At 37.9% G+C, this 22,449-nt stretch overlaps 1 protein-coding gene across 8 annotated transcripts in view; it reads right to left on the minus strand.

Annotated features, from left to right (window-relative positions):
• Positions 1–22,449, minus strand: part of PCDH15 (protocadherin related 15) — a 716,117-nt gene that overhangs the window by 141,191 nt on the left and 552,477 nt on the right. For all 8 annotated transcript variants that reach the window (XM_087871772.1, XM_060682279.2, XM_060682278.2 and 5 more), the window contains one exon: positions 20,741–20,965. In XM_087871772.1, the coding sequence (XP_087727898.1) occupies positions 20,741–20,965 (225 nt within the window). The remainder of the gene's footprint in view (positions 1–20,740; positions 20,966–22,449) is intronic.

A 22,449-nucleotide genomic window follows, 5' to 3' on the forward strand; every position in this document is an offset into this window, starting at 1 on the left:
GATTTTTTGCAGATGTTTCCATTCATCAAACAGCATCCTGGATTACAGCTTTAGTTAACTACACAAACCACATGAGTGATATTTATCTATGACCATGATGAACTTGATTGCATTAATTTATATAATCAGCCATTGCAACTTTAGGGCATGCACATAAGGTTAACTCCAAAGCCAACCGTAAAACTAATGAATGCAATGGTTGCTCGAGATAAACTCAACTCTAATAATAAAAAAAGAGAAACAGTGACAGGCTCACCTCACCAAACAGATCCCATGATCAAGGGAACAACCAAGTCTTCAAGGATTTCTAAAATACTAACAAAGGCAGGGCTCTACAAATTTCAGAAGATAGGGTGTTCAAAAGGGTCGATTTTGTAATAGACGAGGCACATTTCCTGAGTCCCAGCAGATGGCATTGCTCAATAGATGGGACCCAGAGTATGACCATCTTGTCAGATATGGTGGCATGCATTAACTAGAAGCAAGTAATCCTGCAAATACCCTGTTTCCCTGAAAATAAGACCTATTCCAAAAATAAGCCCTAGCATGTTTTTACTCATGCGCCTAATTTAAGCCCTAGCCTCAAAATAAGTTCTACTTATGAGCCTGAGCAGCTGCCCCCCCCCATTCCATCTGGTTGTTCATGGTGCCGCAACCATGAGACAAGGCTTACCTCGGGACCTCCGCAGACCAAAGAGCCTTGGTAGTATAGTGGTCTAAAGCACCCTGTTATTAACACAGCTGCCTGCAATTACTGCAGGTTCGAATCTTACCAGGCTCAAGGTTGACTCAGCCTTCCATCCTTTCTAGGGTAGGTAAATTGAGGACACAGTTTGTGGGGGCAATAAGCTGACTTTGTATAAATATACAAAAGTATGAAGGCTATTGCTTAACGCATTGTAAGCCACCCTGAGTCTCTGGAGAAGGGCGGCATATAAATCAAATTAAAAAAAAAAATCCACACCCCGACACCTGCCTTGTGGTGGCAAAACTAACAGCCATCTGCAGCAGGAGCCCATGTGGTTGCCGGCCCACTTCTTCTGCTTGTTCATAGCCGCAACAGAGCAGGAGGCTGAGTGGAGTGTTGGTGCCGCAGCCGCGAGGCAAGGCAAATGTCACGGCATGGATGGCCTGGCTGCGGGGACCCTGAGGTAAGACAGTGTGCAGCATGTGGGGCAGCTTCACCCTCTCACCTCATGGTCATGGCACCGTTGCATTGCTTGGCATCTTGCTCCATTGCGGTCATGAGCAAGCATAAAATGTGGGCCGGTGGCCACGCAGGATCCTGCTAGATGGGGCTGCTGGTGCCGTGGCCATGCGGTGAGACAGGTATTGGGGCATGGGTGGCCTGGCTACGGAGGCCCTGAGGTAAGCTGGTGCGGGTTGCATGGGGCAGCTCCACGCCACCGCCTTGCGGAGTGGTGCTAGCATGCAGTACAGCCTCTACCCTGCCACGAGAAAGCAGAAGAAGTGGGCCTCTCATACATGGGAAAAAAATAAGACCCCCCCAAAAATAAGCCCTGGTCTTCTTTTCGGGGAAATGTGGAAGGTAACTTTCAAGTCTATGAACTTTGGTTCTATGAAAAATGGAGAGGATTCTACAAGCTACAGCAAGGTGAAGCACACTGCTATTTAATGCACATGTTCAATTTTTTTGCCAGGCCAAGACATGAAATTCTACTTCTGGTTTGTTATTTGGAAGATCTTCTGTACAACAGGATGGAATGAATAAACAGACACACCTGTAGTGCCTTGGTGGACAAGTGATTAAAGAAAAGGGCATACAGCCTTAATATGTATTCTCTGACATATTTCTTAATAAGACTCACACATTTCCCAGACCCCACAGGAAAACCTTGCCTAGGAAAAAATATTAGGCTCCAAATAGCCCAAGTCAGTATGCTTTATAAAAACTCTTTCCTGTGCTTCCCAACTGACTCCATTTGTTTTTGTCTTTTCTTCCCTTGTTCTCTAATAGGCTTCCTTTGGGTACAGACATTCAGTGCCCCCTTTATCAATCTTTTTACAGCTAATTAAGAGCAGAAGCAACCCGATAATGGTAAATTAATAACCTTAGCTAATTGCCTTCCATCTGTAGTATAAGATTAAGCATTGCATCCAGGATTTCATGAATTTGTTCACTTGAGCAGTGAGTAGAGACAAAGCAGAGAGATCTGTGAATACATTTAACTTTCTTTGATAAAACTCAGCTAAATATAATAAGGCTAATTACAATTTCCCCCCCTCTGGATATTTTGTTTATACATTATAAGGCAAAGGTCAGAGGTTGAGGAGACCAAGGAAAGGATTTCTTTAAAAAAAATATCATAAACTATTACAAATTATGAGTATAAGTGCTACTGAGTTACTTAATTTTGCTTTAGATTAGAAGACTGCAGTTGGTTTCAATTTCACTTGAAGCTTCTGAGTCAGAAATTGAAGAAGGAAATCAAACAGATTGTCTACCTTTAAAGGCTACAGACAGGCATCTATAGCACTTTCAAGAGACTTTACCCTGTAGCTAGTGTTATCCAATTCAGCTAATGGGGGACCAAGATCCCTCATTAGCATTTAGTCCAAGATCATGCCTTTGAACTGTGGCGCTGTCCAGTCACCCCTTGGACTGCAAAAATAAACAAAGTCCTAGACCAAACTTCACCAAAGGTATCACTTGAAGCCAGCCAAACAGAGGCTGGCTTTACTCAAAAAGTAAATCATGCTGGGAATGATCAGCGGAAAAAGGAGGAAGGGTCACCCTGATACCCGCTGTCTGGACACGATGAAATATGGCACTGGGATGATCATAGTGGATCTGAAGGAGACAGTGTGAGACAGAGGGGCATGGGCAGTGCTGATCCATAGTGGGTGAGGGTTGAACACAAGTGAATGGCTGTTGATGACGATAACATGCCAGTAACTACAAAGGGTAACTATTGTGTATTCCTGAGTGGAGAAGATGGCAGCATTCTTTGTTCCTCTGTGGAAAACAATTTATATTCCAGATTTTCTAGAAGCTGGAGCTGTAATTTTCCCTGATAGAAGACTACTATGATTCATGTTACAAGGCAGATTTGAACTCTATAAGTCTTAAGTGTTTTCTAGTTAATTACTCAAGTGATTCACAGAAAGCTTACATCATTGTGGTAGACCCTTTCAAACTTTCAGTTTCTCATTGTGGGCAGGGATGTGGTACTACTATCCTTTTTACTAGGAATAACTCTCAATGAACTCTGATTAGCATCTGAAAACTGCACTATGCACGCACCAATTCTATGGAATTATCCACATTCTATGGAGAATGCGGTAAGACCTGTGGGCAGTCTTCATAGAAATGCAAAGTGAATTGAATTTATATGTATAAGTGAAAGCATACAAATATACTGACAGGCAGACAGGAAAAGCAGACTGCCCTTGTTGAAGCACCTGGTCTACCCCAATATGGGAGGGAGTATACCTTTCACAAATATAAATTTGGTACAAAATAGTTTGTCATGATAGTGACTACTTGGGGGCTCCTGGATTGGAGCTGAAAGGCAAAAGGGAAGCAGCTCCCTCCCATATTGGGGTAGACCAGGTGCTTTGACAGAAAAAAACTTAATCTCTCCCCTGGCTCAGCTAATAAAGGAAGGAGAATTTATGGCTCAGCGGTTAATACAATTGCCTAATATGCAGGCATATATGTATATGTATATGTACACCCAAATACAAGGAATTTATGGCAGTCATAAATAATTTACTGAAGTAGCACAATGCACATTACAATGTTAAAGCATCTTGCATAGAAACCAGGAACAAGAATTTAGTTTTGCAAAAAGAAAAAGTCTGCATTTGGAAAGAACAGTCAATTTCCAATCAAAGGTTCCAGGTAACCCAATACAATATATTGTTAGTCACAGTTAGGGACTCAGAACTTTACCATAAGAAGCCAATCAAACCATCATTTCTTTTATACAGCCTACCTATCAGCCTGATACATTTGTCAAATCACATTTCTTTCTTTCATAGTTTATGGTGTGTTGCTAGCCTCATGACTTTACTTAACTCATGGTCTCTGTCTCCTCAGGTATAGACTTTTCAATTAATTCTTGTAATCCAGGACGATGCTCATTCTGCTCAAGCTCTTCAGGTTCAGAATGATCCATAACACATAGCAGAGCCTTTTTAAATTACTTGGGTTTTTTTTTCTTTGCGTTTGTTTTAAATTTTCAGTTTGTTTTTCTAAAAAAAGTCCAGATGTTTTCCCCCTATGTGGAGAGACATCAGACGGTAGAAATGTTTCTATTTTTCTTCTTGCATTTATCCTTCAAGGTTTCCCCATTCATGACCAGATAAGCTGACCCTTTAAAAGTGCTCAGCTATAGATGAATATCATGGCACATGGGAGAAAAGAGGACTGAATTAAAAAAAAAAGAAGCCGTCAAGATAAAGGAAAGCAGAAGGGGTAATAAAAATGATATTAAAGTGGCAACAATGGCTAGCAATATTATTGTCTTTCAATATTCAGAGCGCTGCTAGTCTCTGCAGAGAATGCGCATAAGAGGTTTAGAATGGTGGCTGTTCAGCCACTTTAATGGCCCAAGATGCAGGCTGCTTCAGAAATGCAGATGGGTCAACAGGACAGTGGTAACAGAGGAAAAGGATCTATTAGACCAAGGTCAAGATCAATTTTATTGAGAGCTACATCTGTATTGTATTTGAACTTGGGGGCCTGGGGTGGGCGTAGGCAGCTCAACATCACTCGTTGGGGGCACCTGTGGTGGCCCGAGTGCTCTGCCAGTGAAAACAGGCTCCCGAGCACCACTTCAGCTGTGACGTCCTCCTTCAACCCTCTGCCAGTGAAAATGGAGCTCAGGAGGGCTGCCCGCAGCTCTCACGAGCTCTGTTTTCAGCTGTGATGGCCTCCTGCAACCTTCTGCCAGTGAAAACGGAGCTCAAGAGGGCCACGCGCAACCATCCCAATCTCCTTTTTTGCTGGCAGAAGCACTGTGGGTTGGTCCTTCACTGTTTCTAGGGTGCCCCACAGGCCAGATCTAAGCACTCCGTGAGCTGGATCCAACCCCCAGGCCTTGAGTTTGATACCCCTGTATTAAACTCTCCAGAATCTACCTGTTCAATCCAAACATCAGATTTCCACTCTCTGCATACAAAATTTAAGCACAGTTTGGCCAGGAAAGTCAGTCAGTCACTAGTGGGGACCAAGAGAAGGGCTTTCTCGACTGCAGCTTCTCCCCTTTGGAACATCTTACTCCCACCCTTCTGATTTTTCATAATGGCCAAAAGACTTGGCTTTGCCAATTGGCTTGGGGCTTAAATGGGGAAACTTCATACAGGAAGAGATTGATAAATTTAGAGCCAATCCCTGCACATCCTGTTCCCTTCCTCCTCATCTTTTAACTAATGTTATCTTTGACTGTAATTCCATTTCCACTGTTTTAGGAATACTTATCTTTTATAATTTTAATGCTTTTAAAGATGTAAGCCTCCCAGAGTCACTTTGAAATGAGATGGGTGACAAATAGTTCCAATAAATAAATAATAAAGTAGGAAACAGCAGGGCTAGGATAAAACAAAATTCTATTCCTAGGCACAATCTAGTAATTTAAAAAATAATATAAAGATGCCCAATGACCACCTTATTTTAAGAGGAAGTTTGTGAAGAATAAAATAAAAACACATATTCTACCGTTTGAGCTCATTTTTAGAGACACTAATAGGATCAAAAAGTTATTTTGAGTAACTGTGTTTTTCTATATGTATTTAACACATATGAGAAAATATTTTGGAAGAAAAAATACTGTCAAATGTTTCTTTCTTTTGTCTTAATCGTTTTCAATGAAAAGATGACAAATTCAAAATACTTAAACATTTGTTCCGCAAATCCTTAATGTTCTGAAAATGAGTTTTAAATTAAAATGCCAAAAAGAGCAATGATAGAGAGCATTTCCTGATTAGGATGATACAGAATAGCCTTGCCTATAGGAAATGACTAGAATGGTTATGCTTACTTTTTCATGGTAAACAAATCAATAGCAACAAGATGAATATAAATACAGAGTCACTCAGAAAGCCCAAAAGATGAGTAATATTGTACTGAAGGCACATTTTGCAGCTGAGACAAATCTTAATTCGAGAATTAAAATTGCTAATTTTTCTCATCCATTCTGAAGTCTTAGAGAAGCAACTTAGAACTAAGGAGAAATTTCCTGACAGTTAGAACAATTAATCAGTGGAACAACTTAATATTAAGATACAAGCTTAAGGTAAACCGCTCCAAACTCGATTGCAGAAAATAGGACTTCAGCAACAGAGTGGTCAAGACCTGGAATGCCAGACTCTGTGGTTACATCCCCAAACCCTCATCACTTTAACTTTAGATTGTCTACTGTTGACCTCACCCCACTCCTAAGAGGTCTGTAAGGGGCGTGCATAAGCGCACCAACGTGCCTACCGTTTCTGTCCTACTGTCCCCATTTATTCGTATCCATTTCTTGTATTCATAATCACGTTTATACTTATATCTGTTACCTTATACATGTTTGACAAATAAATAAATAAATATAAATAAATAAATAAAACTTGCCTCCAGAAATTGTGAATGCTCCAACATTGGAAGTTTTTAAGAAAATGTTGGATAACCATTTGTCTGAAGTGGTGTAGGGCCGTGATGATGACCTATGGCATGTGTGCCACAGCTGGCATACAGAGCCCTCTCTGTGGGCACACGAGCCATCACCCAGCTCATGTCCACTGTGTATGTGTGCGTGCCTCCCGCCTGCCAGCTGATTTTCAGAATGCGCGTGGGGCAGGGTGCATGTGGGAGACGGACATGAATGCACGGAGGGTCATGCGTGCTTACACGGAGGGTAGGGGAAGCATGGGGGCTTGTGGCATGCAATTCAGGAAGTGTGGAAACGAGCCCATTTCCAGCCTCTGGAGGGGCCTCCAGAGCCTGGGGAGGCTGTTTTCGCCCTCCGGGAGGCTTGGGTTAAGCCTCTGGAGCCTGGGGAGCCTGAAAAATGGGCCTCCCGGAAGTTACGGAAGTCCGGAAATGGGCCTGTGGTCCAGGTTGCTAAAATTTTTGAATCCCACCCCTCACGCACATGTGGGGCGGGGCAGGGGGCACATGTGCATGCGCGGGAGGAGTGGGGGGTCATGCGCATGCATGAGGTGCACGCATTGCATTATGGGTGCTGGCACGCATGCGCACTGTCACACTTATGTACGTTCACTTTTGGCACCCGAAGAGAAAAAGGTTAGCCATCACTGGTATAGGGTTTCCTTCCTAAGCAGGGGGTTGGATTAGAAGACCTCCAAGGTCCCTTCCAACTCTGTTATTCTATTCTGTTCTGTTCTGTTCTGTTCTGTTCTTTGAAATAACAACTAAACACAACACATATTTCCAGCAAGATAAGACTGAAAACATATTTTGTCTGGAATTCTAAAGAATCCAAGTTGAAAATAAATCCTACTGGCTTGTAGTTTGATGCGGACAAAAGTCTTTTAGTGTCTCCAGAGATATTTTTCACACCACGAGCTTTGTATTTATAGCAGGTCAGTTAAATACCCAACAGTTGCATTCCAGACAATGCAATAAACTTGGTTAGCGTTAATTGTTTTGTTTAGAAAGTAAATGTATGGTCCCAATTGGTAGATTAAAGACCTGGTGTTACTTGTGTTTTAAAAGGAATTTTATTATATAGGTCAATTATGTATACATGAGTACAATGAAACATGCTTGTTTACTGAAAGTTTGCAATTATATGAAGTTAATATACACGTATGAGAAAACTTTCTACATATTTTATTGCTGCTGCTTTATTGCCTTTTTTTTTTTACTTTTCTTTGCCATGTTTTAATTAAATAAATTGGGAGAATCCACCAAGTCACATCTTGGTTTTTGCAGCTTAGCATGTTGTGAGAGTTCAGAAAACTGCTTAGTTTGAGGATTAATATATTAAGTGTGAATTGGTAATTGAGTTACTGAAGTTTGGAATGGTTGAAGTAAGCTAAGGAGTTGCCTTCATTCATTTTTCTAGTCATAATCTTCAAACAAAGACTTTTTGAAAAGAAAAAGAAAAAAACCGGCTGAACTAATTCCAAGGTTGGTCACATGAATACAAATGCTTTGGTTTATGGGGTTTTCAGAAGATTAAATTTTAGCAGACGGTGGGATGGAAGAATAGTTTCCCCTTTCCACCTGTTTTTTAAATTAGCTGTATGCAATGCATTAGCATTAGCCTACTGCCTTTTCTCAGCATTTTTGTAAAACTTGACAGCAATAGATTATAGCACCTTCTCCATTTTCCGAATGGTAGAAAGTTGCAGGTACAACACTTTTGAGAGATTTACATAAGACAGGGCTGGAGATTTAACATGCTTTTATAAGACGTACTTTGTTTAAAAACATACAAGCAAAGCATAAATTAAAGCATTCCTAGAGTGCAGAAGATCCATTATACTGTGTATAATTCCCTTGGTGGAAGAAATTGTGCACCAAAAGCATTTTTAGAAAACTGTTAAGTTTCTCCCTCTCCCCAAAGCTTTACAGCCTTATTTTTCTCTCTTTCTCTTATACTCACAACTGAAGGGGCCCCAAATAGAGTTCTGCAATCAGTTGTTAAGACTGAGTAACAAATCACATCAACAGATAAATTAGGAAGCAGGGCTAAGAAACAAGTTAGAAATCAGGACAAATTAAAAGGTTAACCAGACCTGGTTAATCAAGGAACAATCTCTTAGCAATCTTCCTTGCTTACCCGAAAATCGGTCCTGATTCATTTCAAATTGGAGCCTTGAGACATGAAAGGTCATGACATACTCTCAGGAGTGCAGTCTTTAGAACTGAAATTTTAAATTTATTATGTCTGTAGAACTCAACAGTTTCACCCAAAACTGCGCCCTGGTTACTTTTTTATATCCCTATAGGATATAAAATAGGGCCTATTTCATTCTTGTAAAATGTTAATGAGGGGTCCTTTCAAGTCAATGAGTGGTAGATATCATGACCCCCTTACCTTGCCTTGCCTTGCCTTGCCTTGTCTACTCATGGGGAAAACAACCATGAATTGCTCTGAATGATGTGTTCCCAGGTTGGAAGGCTCTACCACTCTTTCCCCCAATTTTCTCTCACACTTCTGTCAGAATAACATTCTTTTAAACAAGTGCCAATTATGTAACGTCCCTGCTGATTATGGGCTTAACACCCTTGAGATCATTTGGGAACACTTATCTTGACTTGGATGGAATTATTTACATCTCCTAGATATTAAGTCAGACATTAGAAAGTTAGAAATAGTTGATTTTTGTCAGAGGTATAAACTGAACTCTTACTTAAGGCTTTAAACTGAATTCTTACTTGCCGCTTTAAAATTAAACAAAAATTCACATGAAATTAGTTTGAAGGGTGTGACCCTTGTGCTTGTTGCATAGATTATTTTTTTCTTTAGTTTTAGAAATCACATGGATTAATCCTGCTAAAATGTATTTAGAAAAGTGGCACAATATATAGAAAATTAAGTCATTGAGAAGGCCAGCAAAGAAAACATTTAAATACTTCTCTTAAATAGAAACGTTTACACAGAACCCATAATTTTAGTGAGATGAAACTTTGTTCATAATTTATTTTCACCTAACATTTCTAAAAAGAAAAAAAGTTAAATGACCTTTGAAAAATCCCACACAGAGGCTGGAAATACTGAATATAATGTAATTTGGAAAAGACAGTTCTTATCAAAATTAGATAAAATTATGGATTTAGAATTACAGCTATTTTCTTTCAATGAAAATTTATTTATACAGAGTTTTTAATTTCAAAGGAAGGAAGATAGAAAGGAAGGAACTATTACCTTGCTCCATCTCTCCCCAAAGCCCCCACAGAAGGAGTTATTACTATGGATTATTTATAGGAGATAAATTCATTGTAGAAAATTAAATTCTAAAATTCTTCATGCAGTTAGTTATCCAGCTTTACATGTTCAAGTAAAATTACTCATCATCTATAAAGGCATGGAAAAGAATGTTTTATATCTACAAAATAATTGCCACACTAGAAATGCTGGACAAGTACAGTCAATTAATTTGGGATCTCAACCAATGATGACAAATATTTCTACACCTATGATGAATGAGCTAAACTCATTCATATCCAAACAAATGCTAAAAACATATGTAATAACTGGTTCAAATATTTCAGTTTTTTAAAATGTACTACTTAGATTTTTCTCACTGAATTAATTTATAAAATGCTACCCGTAAAGGTGTTTATATTGCCAAAGTTAGGAATGATAATTTGCTTTCAGTTTGACTACCCCTTGCATTATTTTCTTTATATATGTAATTATACTATAACCAAGATAAAATGATAGTTCGATGTTGTATCTTTAAAAAAGTCTACATTTTTGGTTGGAATAATTGGTACTGAGATTTGAAACTTACACTATATCATTAACTTCTAGTATGTCTTGAACAATATGGCAGCCCTCCTCAGGACAGTTTCCACTGAGTATACCAATGGTAACCATCAAACAACCTATTCCATAATCTACTTGTCAAGCAGAAACAGAATTATAGCAATATGCACTCCAGAAATAACAGGAAATTATAGCTGATAGTGTTAAATTTTATAAAAGGTTCAGATTCATTTTCACACGATAGCATTTTCTCTGCCACACAATGTTTGATGAGCTTTTTTCTTCTGGGTCACAATTGCCTATTTGGGTCCACCATAGAAGCACCATTTGAATTTATACAATGAACAATGAGCAAATAACAAACCAGATGAGAATGTTGCTGCTCTAGCTGCCCTTGTTGTTTATGATGAGAATCTCCTTGCACCAACTTTCAACCCGTTTCTTCTCTTGATAAAGTGAACATCACAATTTTTCTCTCTAACTAAATAGATCTCCAATTAATTGCTGCCGTGTTGTTAATGCTGCACGATAGCCCTGTTTTTATATTTAATATTCCGTAAGCCCTAAAGAAGGTAATTGTTTAAATTAACAGAGAATGTTCATGATGAAGTATATGAGGCAATAAAGGGCTTATGCAGACAATTAAACATCAGAGTGAAGTTCAGAGATCAGATCTGCTGAAGCAGCTTTATCCAACATATGGCTCTGAAATATAGTGAAATAAGATGGCACTGATAATCAAGCACAGCTACTGGAGAGAGCAACAGATTGGCTGGCACTGAAGTTTCTAAATTGCAAGCAAAAGGGGAAAAAAAGAGAAACTCTGAAAAAGTAGCAATAACAATAGCACTTAGACCTATATACCACTTCACAGTGCTTTACAGCCCTCTCTAATCGGTTTACAGAGTCAGCATCTTGCCCCCAACAACCTGGGTCCTCATTTTACCCACCTAGGAAGGATGGGAGGCTGAGTCAACCTTGAGCCTGGTGAGATTCAAACTGCCAAATTGCAGGCAGCCAGCAGTCAGCAGAAGTAGCCTGCAGTAATGCACTCTAACCACTGCACCACCGCAGCTCATAAAATGTCATTTAAAAATTCACAAATCTAGATTTTAGGCTTTTAGAAACTATGAGAGAAATTATAAATGTGCAAATACATTGTAATGAATGGAATATTTGTAATAATGATATATAGTAGTGCTACTAAAATAGTGTAATAAAAGTGCAAACAAATTGAATATGACTTTGAACAAGAGTTCCAATTTTGTGAAAGTATTGTTTACTTTTTCTTTTTGGAGTATGAAAATATCAGAGGATAGAATACAGTATAGTTTACAGAAATGTAATGCATTTTGATAGAAGTTAGTTAGAATGGAGAAAAACAAAGAAATGGTCCAAGAAAAATTTAACAGTATTAGACCCAAGGCATACTGGTGTAAACAGATAGGAAGAAAAACAGCCTTGACATGACTATGACCTTCAAATATATTGCAAATGTAAAAAAAAAAAACCATTGAGGTGTTGAAAGCACTAAAACTGTACAGTAATGTCACACAAATCTGTACAGCATGTGTATATCAGTAACCTGAAACAAGTGTTTCATCTTTTGAGCACCTTGGCAAAATTGCATTTTTGAAAGCTGTCCCTAAAACTACATGAAACCACAGGTAAATAAATAAACAAATGCATTTTAAATCTAAATCCAATGTTCATGGTTTTTCCGGTAGTGTCAGCATCCCAAATAGACCAGACAGGAAACATGACAAGATGAGCTAATGCTACTTTATTCTAGGACTACATGAACAGAATCTTGCATGTCTAAAAGTACAAAATTCCTAATGTCTCTTTTTACCACTTTTTTTTTTTTGCAGTGATAACATTACCTAGTTCAGTATTGAAACATTTGCAAGAAAACAACCAAGCATAGAGTCCCAAGGATGATACTTCATTTTTTAATCACGTGATAAATTAGGACTGATCCTTTCTTACTCAGTTATGTGCTATTCTTTATCCGATCATTCCCTGGGGAGCATTTCTTCTTTCCAACTTCCAAGGCCATTCTCACTGTCAGATTTCGATGCTATATCAAAATAAATGAATTTCCAACTGCCGATCTTTAAGGAAATTTTCTCTTTATTCGAGTACAGCAATCTGATCCTGGCTCTTTCGCGGTCAGTACTGACCTTTGCCCCCCAATCCCTCCCTTTCCGATCCCCAATTCTCTGCTTCTCATTGGCTATCTTCCAAGTCACTTTCCTGATCCCTTCTTCGTCAGATCACAGGAATGTCTCCCCCCTCTCCCATCTCTGAGGAGACAGAATCTTCAAAGGGATTTAGTAGGCAAAAGTTCAGGCTTCTCCTCCCTTTATTATATGTCAGTGCTGGGACGCTGACATCCACATTCTATTCCAGGTCGAATCTCCCAAAACGTGTGTAATAAGGAAAAAGGCTTACATATCAATGTTAGACACAGATTAACCTTCCTGTACTATAGTAACATGAGGCCAAAATTGTCCATGAATGCTAATATATCCTGTAAATTCATCACATACAGTATATTAGGCTGATTAGATTGGGATACTAGTGAACTTAATTTGGTCTGCGTTTGTAAATGACATTACCTCATTGCCACTTTGTAGTTTAATATGGGTTCAGAAAGCTTTATCTTTTTGACCGTGCTTTCAAAGTTTTCAAAGATGTTTCCTTGCTAATATGCACCTGCCTTTCTCTTTTTGAGTTGGATTTTGTTGCCAGTTGGCTGTCCAGCATTTTGAGTTTGCAGGAAGTCCATCTGAATCTAGGCGCTGTTCATAAGATGAAGGTTATAACTTGCTAGATTCACTTCAAAATATTACAGCTTTATGAATGCTTACTCAAATGCAACTTCGGTATAATTTTGGTAGTTTTCAAAGGACTAGATTGCTTATATACTTTTATAATGTTTTTGATGCAATGGAAGTAGAATATAGTCTATCTATTAATCAGGTTTGCATCTCACCATAATCACAGGAGTCTGACTAACTCACAAAATAAGAAAATTCATTAAACTGTAGAAACATAAAGACAAATAAAACCTAAACAAAATGGCTCAGAATTCCTCAGGAAAAGTCTTGTGTCCAGATTTTTCTGGAAGGCGAACAATGTTACAGGCGGATGAATTTCCAATAGAGTTGTCCAGAGGGACAACCTCATCACTGAAAAATACTTCCAAGCTTTGTCTTGAAGTTGAGTAATGGCAACTGGACTTCTTTTCTTGTTGGCTTGAAGCATTCCATTGTTTATCCAAGTCACTGTTTCAGTCTGAGCAAGTTGGTTAGAGGGACCCCATTTATGTCCTCCAGGGAAATTTCATTTTTCACCTAATCTGGATAGATTCAATAGGTAATAGGCAGAAAGTCATTGGGATGTGAATGTTCTAATTCCTGTTCTTAATCTTCCTGAGGACTGAAAAAAGAGCAGCATAAAAAAAAATGGGGGACAGGTTGTAGCTGAGGCTTCCACATCTATTGAGGGAAGCATTTACCACTTTGGCATAAATGGATTCCTTCACTTCTCTCTCAAAGCATGGTTTCCTCAGTTCCCCAGGAAGATTAAGACTACTACCGAAGTTCACCAGGGAGGCCACACTTCACAATCCACCTAGGGTAAAGGATTTAGGAGTTGGAACATTCGACTCTCTGTCTACTCACCTAATGAGCCTATCCAGATTAGCTGAGCTGAGGATATATATGGAGACCCCCTAACCAACTTGCTCAGACTGAAGAAGCTACTTAGATAAGCAATGAAATGTTTCAAATCAGGAAAATAATTCCAATTGCCATGACTCAACTTCCAGACAACTCTATCTGGATAATTGAGAATTTTCATGAACACTTCCCAATTTTGTTTCTGACTGCTCAGAAGTGGGGGACAATCAGCTGCTTGATTTAGATGTAATGTCCATTTATAATTCCATTATAGTGGTTCCATAAATTTGTAACTACATTATAAATGTAGCATAAGTATGGTGTATTTGTTGGCCAACCTGTTGCTAAAGTATAAATGTAGAATGAATTTAGTGGTTAATATAATAATTAATAATATTGGGAATGACTTAACCTCTGACATGATAAGATATGATGAAGACATTGCTGCATGCTAGCCACATAAGAAAATAAATGACTTTTTAAGAGACACAAGGATTCATAGACTCTATGACATAAGACCTAATAAACATTTATTGCAAAATGGAAGAGCATGTCAAGGATTTGATGATTCTGGAATCATATTTAGGCACAGCCTTTGTATGGTATTACATGATATTACACAGACAATTGCTCTTCTTGTTTTTACATCACCGAATACTATAACAGAATTAATACAACCTCTGAACAATGTATCTAAACTTTATTAAAAAGAGGGAGAGTAAGCCTGAACTCCATGCTCAGTGCCTTCATTTTGTTCAGCCATAAACACACAGCTGCATTTCTATACCCACTATCCTAACATGGAGTCCAACTGCATTCAATGAGACCAATTTTTGAGTAGACAAACCTAAGATTGTACTGTTTTAGTAATTTCCTGAAAAAATGTTATCTATATATCATAGTATAGATCTAGTTTTCAATCGAGAGACAATATGAGATGAAACAGTACCTGCTTCTCAACCAAGATTTTTAAAAAATCCTCCCTTAGGTTTCATCTCAAGTGATTTCATGCTTTTTCCCAATTTCTAGGGTACAGCTTTATAATCTGAGTTAATTTGCATCCAAAATACACACTACAAGCTTCCTTGCTCAGTTTCCAAGACTTTGGGGTAACCAAAATTAGCTGTGGATATGCCCGCTGCTGTGCTTATGGCATTCAAAAAGGCTTATAGGTATTTCCAGTCTCCATAACTGCTAGTATATATTCTGTCCCATGTTGCTTTCTTCATAAGAAATCTGATTCTATGAACTAGGATATCCTTAACTGGACATCACTCAACATTCAGTGCAAATGCTCCCCAACATAATTTTATGTTTTTTTCTATAATATAACTGTCTGAAAAGTTCAGATAGAAAATCAATACTATCAAGAAACAGATGGACAGTTTTAGATTTTTTTCCCCGCAGGCAATATCTTTATTTTTTATGTAGGCACAGAGATGGAACATTATTAAAAATGAATGAGGGAGCGTACCATCTAAGGTGAAGGTCTTGTACATGAACCAATAAAACCACAGATGATACTGTCAGGGGAAAAAAATGCTGTCAGCAAAATAGTAGTGGTTATAACATGGCTTCTATTCAAATCTTCAGGCAAGATTTATTATCTAAAAATTTAGACAAAATAACTGTACTGTACTTTAAATGGAGCATTTTTCAATCCAAATATCACCGATCAAAAATATTGACTTTTGTGTCTTGGATGCATTCATTTTTTTTAGCACAATCTAATACAAATATCAAACTAGAAAAGAAGAGAAGCAAACTATTGTATAATCAAAAACTTTTTTTTGTTGTTGATTACAGAATGATAGAATCAGTATCATAATTTCCTGGGTTGTAAAAGGATGTAGTGATTGATGTAAAAAATATTAGTATCCAGAGTAAAAGTCATAAAGAGATGAAAGGTTACTCTCATGAGCTGTAGCTTAACAAAGAGAAAGATTAGATATGGCATCCTACCTGCTTCCTAAAAGGCATTTAGTAAAACACAGTGAAAGCCAAAGGCAGAGTCAGAAACCACACTTAAAGTACAAACCAGGCATTAAGATAAGAAATCCAATACAGGTTGTCCTTGACTTGCAATCACAATTGAGCCCAAAGGTTCTGTTGCCAAGCAAGACAGTTAAGTGAATTTTGCCCCATTTTACAACCTATCTTGGTTGTGAATCACAGCAGTAATTAAGTTAATAGCATGGGAGTTAAATGAATCTGGCTGCCCCATTGACTTTGCTTGTCAGAAGGTCATAAATGGTGCAGTGGTGGGTTTCAAAATTTTTTACTACCGGTTCTGTGGGCATGGCTTGGTGAGTGTGGCATGGCTTGGTGGGCGTGGCTTGATGGGCGTGGCAGGGGAAGGATACTATAAAATCTCCATTCCCACCCCAATTCAGGAGAAGGTTACTGCAAAATCCTTATTTCCTCCCAATTAGCTGGGACTTGGGAGGCAGAGAATAGATGTGGGTGGAGCCAGTCAGAATTTTTACTACCGGTTCTCCGAACTACTCAAAATTTCCGCTACCGGTTCTCCAGAACTGGTCAGAACCTGCTGAAGCCCACCTCTGAAATGGTGATCACATGACCTGGGATCCTGCAACTGTCATGAATACCTGCCAAGTATCTTAATTTCAATCACGTGACCATGGGAAGGCTGCGATGGTTGTAAGTGTGAAAAACAGTCATAACTCACTTTTTTCAGTGCCATTGTAATTTCAAACAGTCATTAAGTGAACAGTTGTAAATCGAGGACTACCTGTACCTATTTAAGTTCATAGGGTGGAAGAACAAAATATTATCAGATCAAGGAAATTTCAGGCTTTCCAGGAAGTTAAATAATATTTAGAGTGATTACCCAAACTCAGACTGAATGAAGATTGGGTGCTTTGATACTAGAGTCTCCTGGCTTCTTCAAACATACAGATCAGACGATGCTAAATTATTGTGAATGAACTGCCCCTTTAATTAGCAGACTAAGACTTGCCTTGTGAAACTCCTTTTTTTCCTTCTTTTCTCCACAAAAGCACAGGTACCCCTGTTCCTTTGCAGAAGCTTAATGATAAGGAACCTCTTACTCTGTCCCCAATTAGTATTTCCTATGGTTGCCTTAACTAGATGCCTGATCCCTACGCTTAACCATTTAGCTAAATCCTGACTAATAGGTAAGTCTCCTTTGTTGGTGCCTAAACTATGCAGCTATTTCCTGTCTTGTTTTCTCCTAAGCAATCTAAGCAGCCCAGAAAAGTGAAGGGATTGAGAAAGGTTGAAGGGCTCAAAAAAATGCAACTCCTTGTAAGCAGTTTCAACATGGCATTTTTTTTTTTTTTTAGTATCTCATGAACCCACAGTAGGTGATTGAGAAAGGAGTTCTCTTATATAAGCATGCAGAATCAATCAAGAAAGCTTTGATAATGGCATTTATTCTAGTTTTTGGGCTAAATTGTTTATTCTAAGATGGGAAGGAATAATCAAAACTTTTGAAGTAGTTGGGAGGGGTGTTCAACCATCGACCCCAAAATCTTTTTCAGTGAGGAAAATAGGACTGACAAATGACTTTCTAGCATCTACCTCTCTTGATAACTATGAATGTGAGAAGGAAGTTTTTCCTTCTCACATTCATAGAGAATGGCAGGTGTCTTTCTGTAACCTAAACTGGTTATCAGAAGAGCCGAGGTGGCTCAGTGGTTAGAGTGCAGTACTGCAGCTACTTCAGCTGACTGCTAGTTCAGCAGATCAGCGGATCATATCTCACCGGCTCAAGGTTGACTCAGCCTTCCATCCTTCCGAGATGGGTAAAATGAGGACCCAGATTGTTGGGGGCAATATGCTATTTAGTATACTGTCTTTGGTGCAAGCTGCCCAGAGTCCTCGGAGAGTGGGCGGCATAGAAATATGACTAATAAATAAATAATAAATATTCTGTGTTCTACACTCTGGAATACAGAGAGACCTTGATTTGCTTCCATATGACTCTTGGTTTTAAAAGTTCCAACAGTTATAATCTGCTTCTAATATGTAAAATTCCAGGAAGACCAGACAATTTCTATATGAACCATCTTCTAAAAGATCCAAAACTCTTTATCACTTGTGTAGTAGCCAAATTTGGTGTTGCCGCAATGAAAATAAGGCTTAGCGGCTTGCAGAAATAATCACTTCTTTTTGATTTATCTCTTTAGGTTTAAACACATACTGCTTATCTTGTTTTTAGATGATATATATTTTAATTCATAGTCTGCAATATTTTAGATTTATAGTTGCTTTGGTAATTAATGCACTTCTATAGCAGTGTATGTCATATTTTTATGTGTTATTTTATTCTGACTTTTCTACAGTAGATCTTCAGCGCATCAACATAGGGCCATAGTTATCCTTGTACTCCATACTTCCTGCTGGCATTTGATGTTCAGCACAAGCGTCACTCATGTGATGGAATGAAATACGTAGTAAAATAAGGGAAGACTTCTGGAAAGAAATTTCCCCAGGCAATCATACAAGACAGATATTTAGAACTGAACCTATGCATGACTAAGGATAGTGGATGAACCTTCTTAACACCATCCTTTCATGTATTTGAAGAATACTATCATATTTCTCTTCAAGCAAACATTTCCAGTTCTTCATCAGCTTTGGTTTCTAATTCATTTGTGAACCTGTGTTTTCATTTTTTTCTGAAATTGTCAAGATTTCCAATCTTTACATAGGAGGAAAGCATTTAAAGCTATAGCTAAGAGCCCTAGGTTTTCCATATTGATTGGGATCGACTATCTTGTGCTTTCCTTCATCCTTTAAAAAAGAAAATGGCAAGCAAGATAATTCTGCAAAGCAGTTGATTCCTTTTCCCCATCTTTTCCCAAATGATTCTGAAGGATGATCCAGCCTGTATGTGATGTGTGTTTCTCCAGTTATTGATTGTTCCAGTACATTTCATACAGTTAGAATGGTGAAATGGTAAGATATGACAGAACAATAAAAAGTTAAACACAGGTCACCTCCCCATTTCTTGTTATGAATAAAGAAATAAGCTTATTGTTCATGTTAACATTTGAAAGAAAAATTTAAGAGCATTGAAATTTAGGAAAACATGGACAATGCCAATTATTATGAATAATGATTACTTAACATCTGGAGTAAGAAGTAGCAAGAATGGATCTATACAGAATTTCTATTAATTATTTTTTATATTGAACAAATGCAGTATTAAGAAATTCTAATCAATTCTATCTTCCATAAAATTGGACCTTTGATTCTCTATGCCATGGAAATAGAATTGAGAAAATTATTTCTCAATTCTATTGAATTGAGAATTGATACAATTCCTGTGTATCAAGCAGATACACAGGAAACTGTTTCCATATTACAAAATTTGCATGCATTGAAACAATGATATTTCTCCATTGACTATGCCATTAAAAATAGCCCTGTATGACACTGGTGAATGATATATTAACTCTCCTGCAACATATTTAGGCACTAAAGGAAAACAACAACAGCAAAAGCTTGTATCTTCCAGACATAAGAAAGATCCTAGAACAGTAATTTCACAGGTGATATTACATTCAGACCATTCCAAGAACATATCTATATGTAAGCCCATTGACAACATGCATACAATTTTCAGTATTTCACAAACGGGTATTAACAGCTGTTTCACAGATCCTACATAAATAAATACATTTAATTCAGCAATTGGTAAGTAATCAATTGTATATTAACTTGATATACCTTTGCAAATATGAGTTTGGACCATTCACGCTTTTCACTAATACCTTTATATACATTTGAAATATATAAAAATGAAAAATGAAATGAAAAATGGTGGCGCAGTGGACTAAACTACTGTTAGCTGCCAGCTGCCTGCAATTACTGCGAGTTCAATTCTCACCACGCTCAAGGTTGGCTTATTGACCAGGCTCAATAATCTGACTTTGTATAAAATAGAACACTGCTTAGGGGGGCCCAAAAAGCCCTACTAAGCAGGTATATACAAAAGTATGAAGGCTATTGCTTAAAAAGTATTGTAAGCCGCCTTGATTCTCCGGAGAAGGGTGGCATATAAACCAAACTAATAAATAAATAAATAAATATACCTAAACATTCAAGTGAAGAGCCACTTAAAGCTCCCAAGATAAAGATAAGCAGATTGCACAGCAACTCACGAAAACAGAAACATTTACCGGTATATTTTTAAGAGTAGATTAGTCATGTTGTGGACAGAAGGTTAGAACTTCATGATAACAGAAACTAGAATGTTAGTTCAGTTCACACAAGCAGCTGGTTGCTAAGTAAAGATAATAAAACTGTGGATTTCTGAGGACTTAAACTGTAATATAGATATTACCACTTCAGTCAAGTGTTTCTTTCCATCTATGGGGTATTTTAAAAGATTCACCCATTCAATTTTGGAGCTCACAGCTCCATGAACCAAGAAATAGTTCTTTAATTATGGGATGAAACGCATTATAAATTTGAACAAGTTATTCTTCTAAAAGTCAGCCTATACGAATGAAATGGAGCCAAGATTACAAAAGAAAAATAAGTCTTTTTTGGAATATTTTTTTTATCCTTTTAAAGATGCATCTGGGTCTTGTTTAAAAGCATCAAGCATAGATTATAGGAACAGAGAAGGGGAGAAGGGAATGTAATTCTTACCTTTATTCTCACAGTCACAGTAGCAAGGCCTGGAGGCATCGTTCCTCCGACATCCAAGGCTTCCACTAAAAAAGTGAATGTTGCTTCTGTGCCAGAAAAAGATTCGAAATCCAAGGACTTTCGAAGTGACAGTTCGCCTGTAAATTTGTTCAATGCAAAAAACTGGAGTGATCCCTGACTTCGTATTCCATAGGTAATATTGGAACCAAGGTCAACGTCCTTAGCCTTGAGGAAATGAAGAACAGGATTTTAGGGTTTACAAATTTCACCACTAAAGCATCCATCCTCTCAAAACACTTTTTGCAACATTGATTTCATGTCTTTAATGTACACACATACACCAAAACACCCCTCCAAAAAAATCATCTCCCTCAAACCCATTTATCTATATGAGGTGAGGGCATGAAACCTAAGTATCAAGAATGAGGAATATCTTTAGGAGCTGGATATTATCGCATGATGCTGTGTGAAGGCAGAATTGCTAATAAATAAAAATACCAATCGTATAAAAATGTCTGGATTCTCATGCAATTATCACATGTCATGAAATTTGGTAGTTTCAAGAGACTGACTTTTTTTAAAAAAAAATGGAGGGATATTTTGGTAAATGTAACAAGACGGTAGTCACAAATGCTCCAGTGTTAATGCAAGCTCTATCTGGCATAGGACCCGGGTACCTTCGAGACCGTCTTCTGCCACCAATAGCCTCCCACCGACCAGTCTGCTCCCACAGAGAGGGTCTCCTCAGGGTGCCATCAGCCAAGTTATGTCGGCTGGCGACACCCAGGGGGAGGGCCTTTTCTGTGGGAGCCCCAGCTCTGTGGAATGAACTGGCCCCGGAAATACGTAAGATCTCCGACCTCCGGGTGTTTCGTTGCGCATTGAAGACCCTGTTGTTCTGCCAGGCCGGGCTATCAACATAATAATTTTAAATTGGGGTATTTTAAATTTTTGGGGTTTTAAATTGGCCAAATCTATTTAATTATTTTAATTTTTAATCATTGTTGTGTCTTGTGTTTTTAAATTGGCTGTACACTGCCCTGAGTCCTTCAGGAGAAGGGCGGTATAGAAATAAAATTATTATTATTATTATTATTATTATTATTATTATTATTATTATTATTATTATTATCTATGATTAATGTTTTCCTTTCATTTTTTAAAGAATTGTTTTGAAGCCATTCAAATAAATATATTAAATTGTATTATACTGGTGTCAAAGAGGAATTTAAATAGCCTCTACAGATGGTTAAAATTTGCAAAGGATAGTAATATAGCTGTGAGCCAGTTTGATGTGGTGGTTAAATCAACAGGTTAGAAATCAGGAAACCTATGTACAAAGCTACCTGGGAGACTTTGGGTCAGTGACTTGTTTTGTTGCCAGAAATCAAGATTGACATAACAGCACAAAGCTATAAAAATGTAATTTAATTTAATTCAATTCAATGTTGGACTGTAAATATTTCTAATGATAACTCAAGGAATGGTTTTTCTGATTTAAAACACTGAATGTCATTATGGTTAATTAATTTAATAGTAAATCTCTTAATATTTATTAATATTTTTTTTCCTTCGGAGTGACATGATAGCAGCATTCCAGTATTTGCAGGGCTGTGACAAAGAAGAGGGGGTTAACTTATTTTCCAAAGCACCAGAAGGCAAGACAAGAAACAATGGATGGAAACTAATCAAGGTGAGAAGCAACTTAG

This window comes from Pantherophis guttatus, chromosome 6 (assembly GCF_059756535.1).
Source record: "Pantherophis guttatus breed Tessera chromosome 6, ASM5975653v1, whole genome shotgun sequence".
Taxonomy (NCBI): Eukaryota; Metazoa; Chordata; class Lepidosauria; order Squamata; family Colubridae; genus Pantherophis; species Pantherophis guttatus.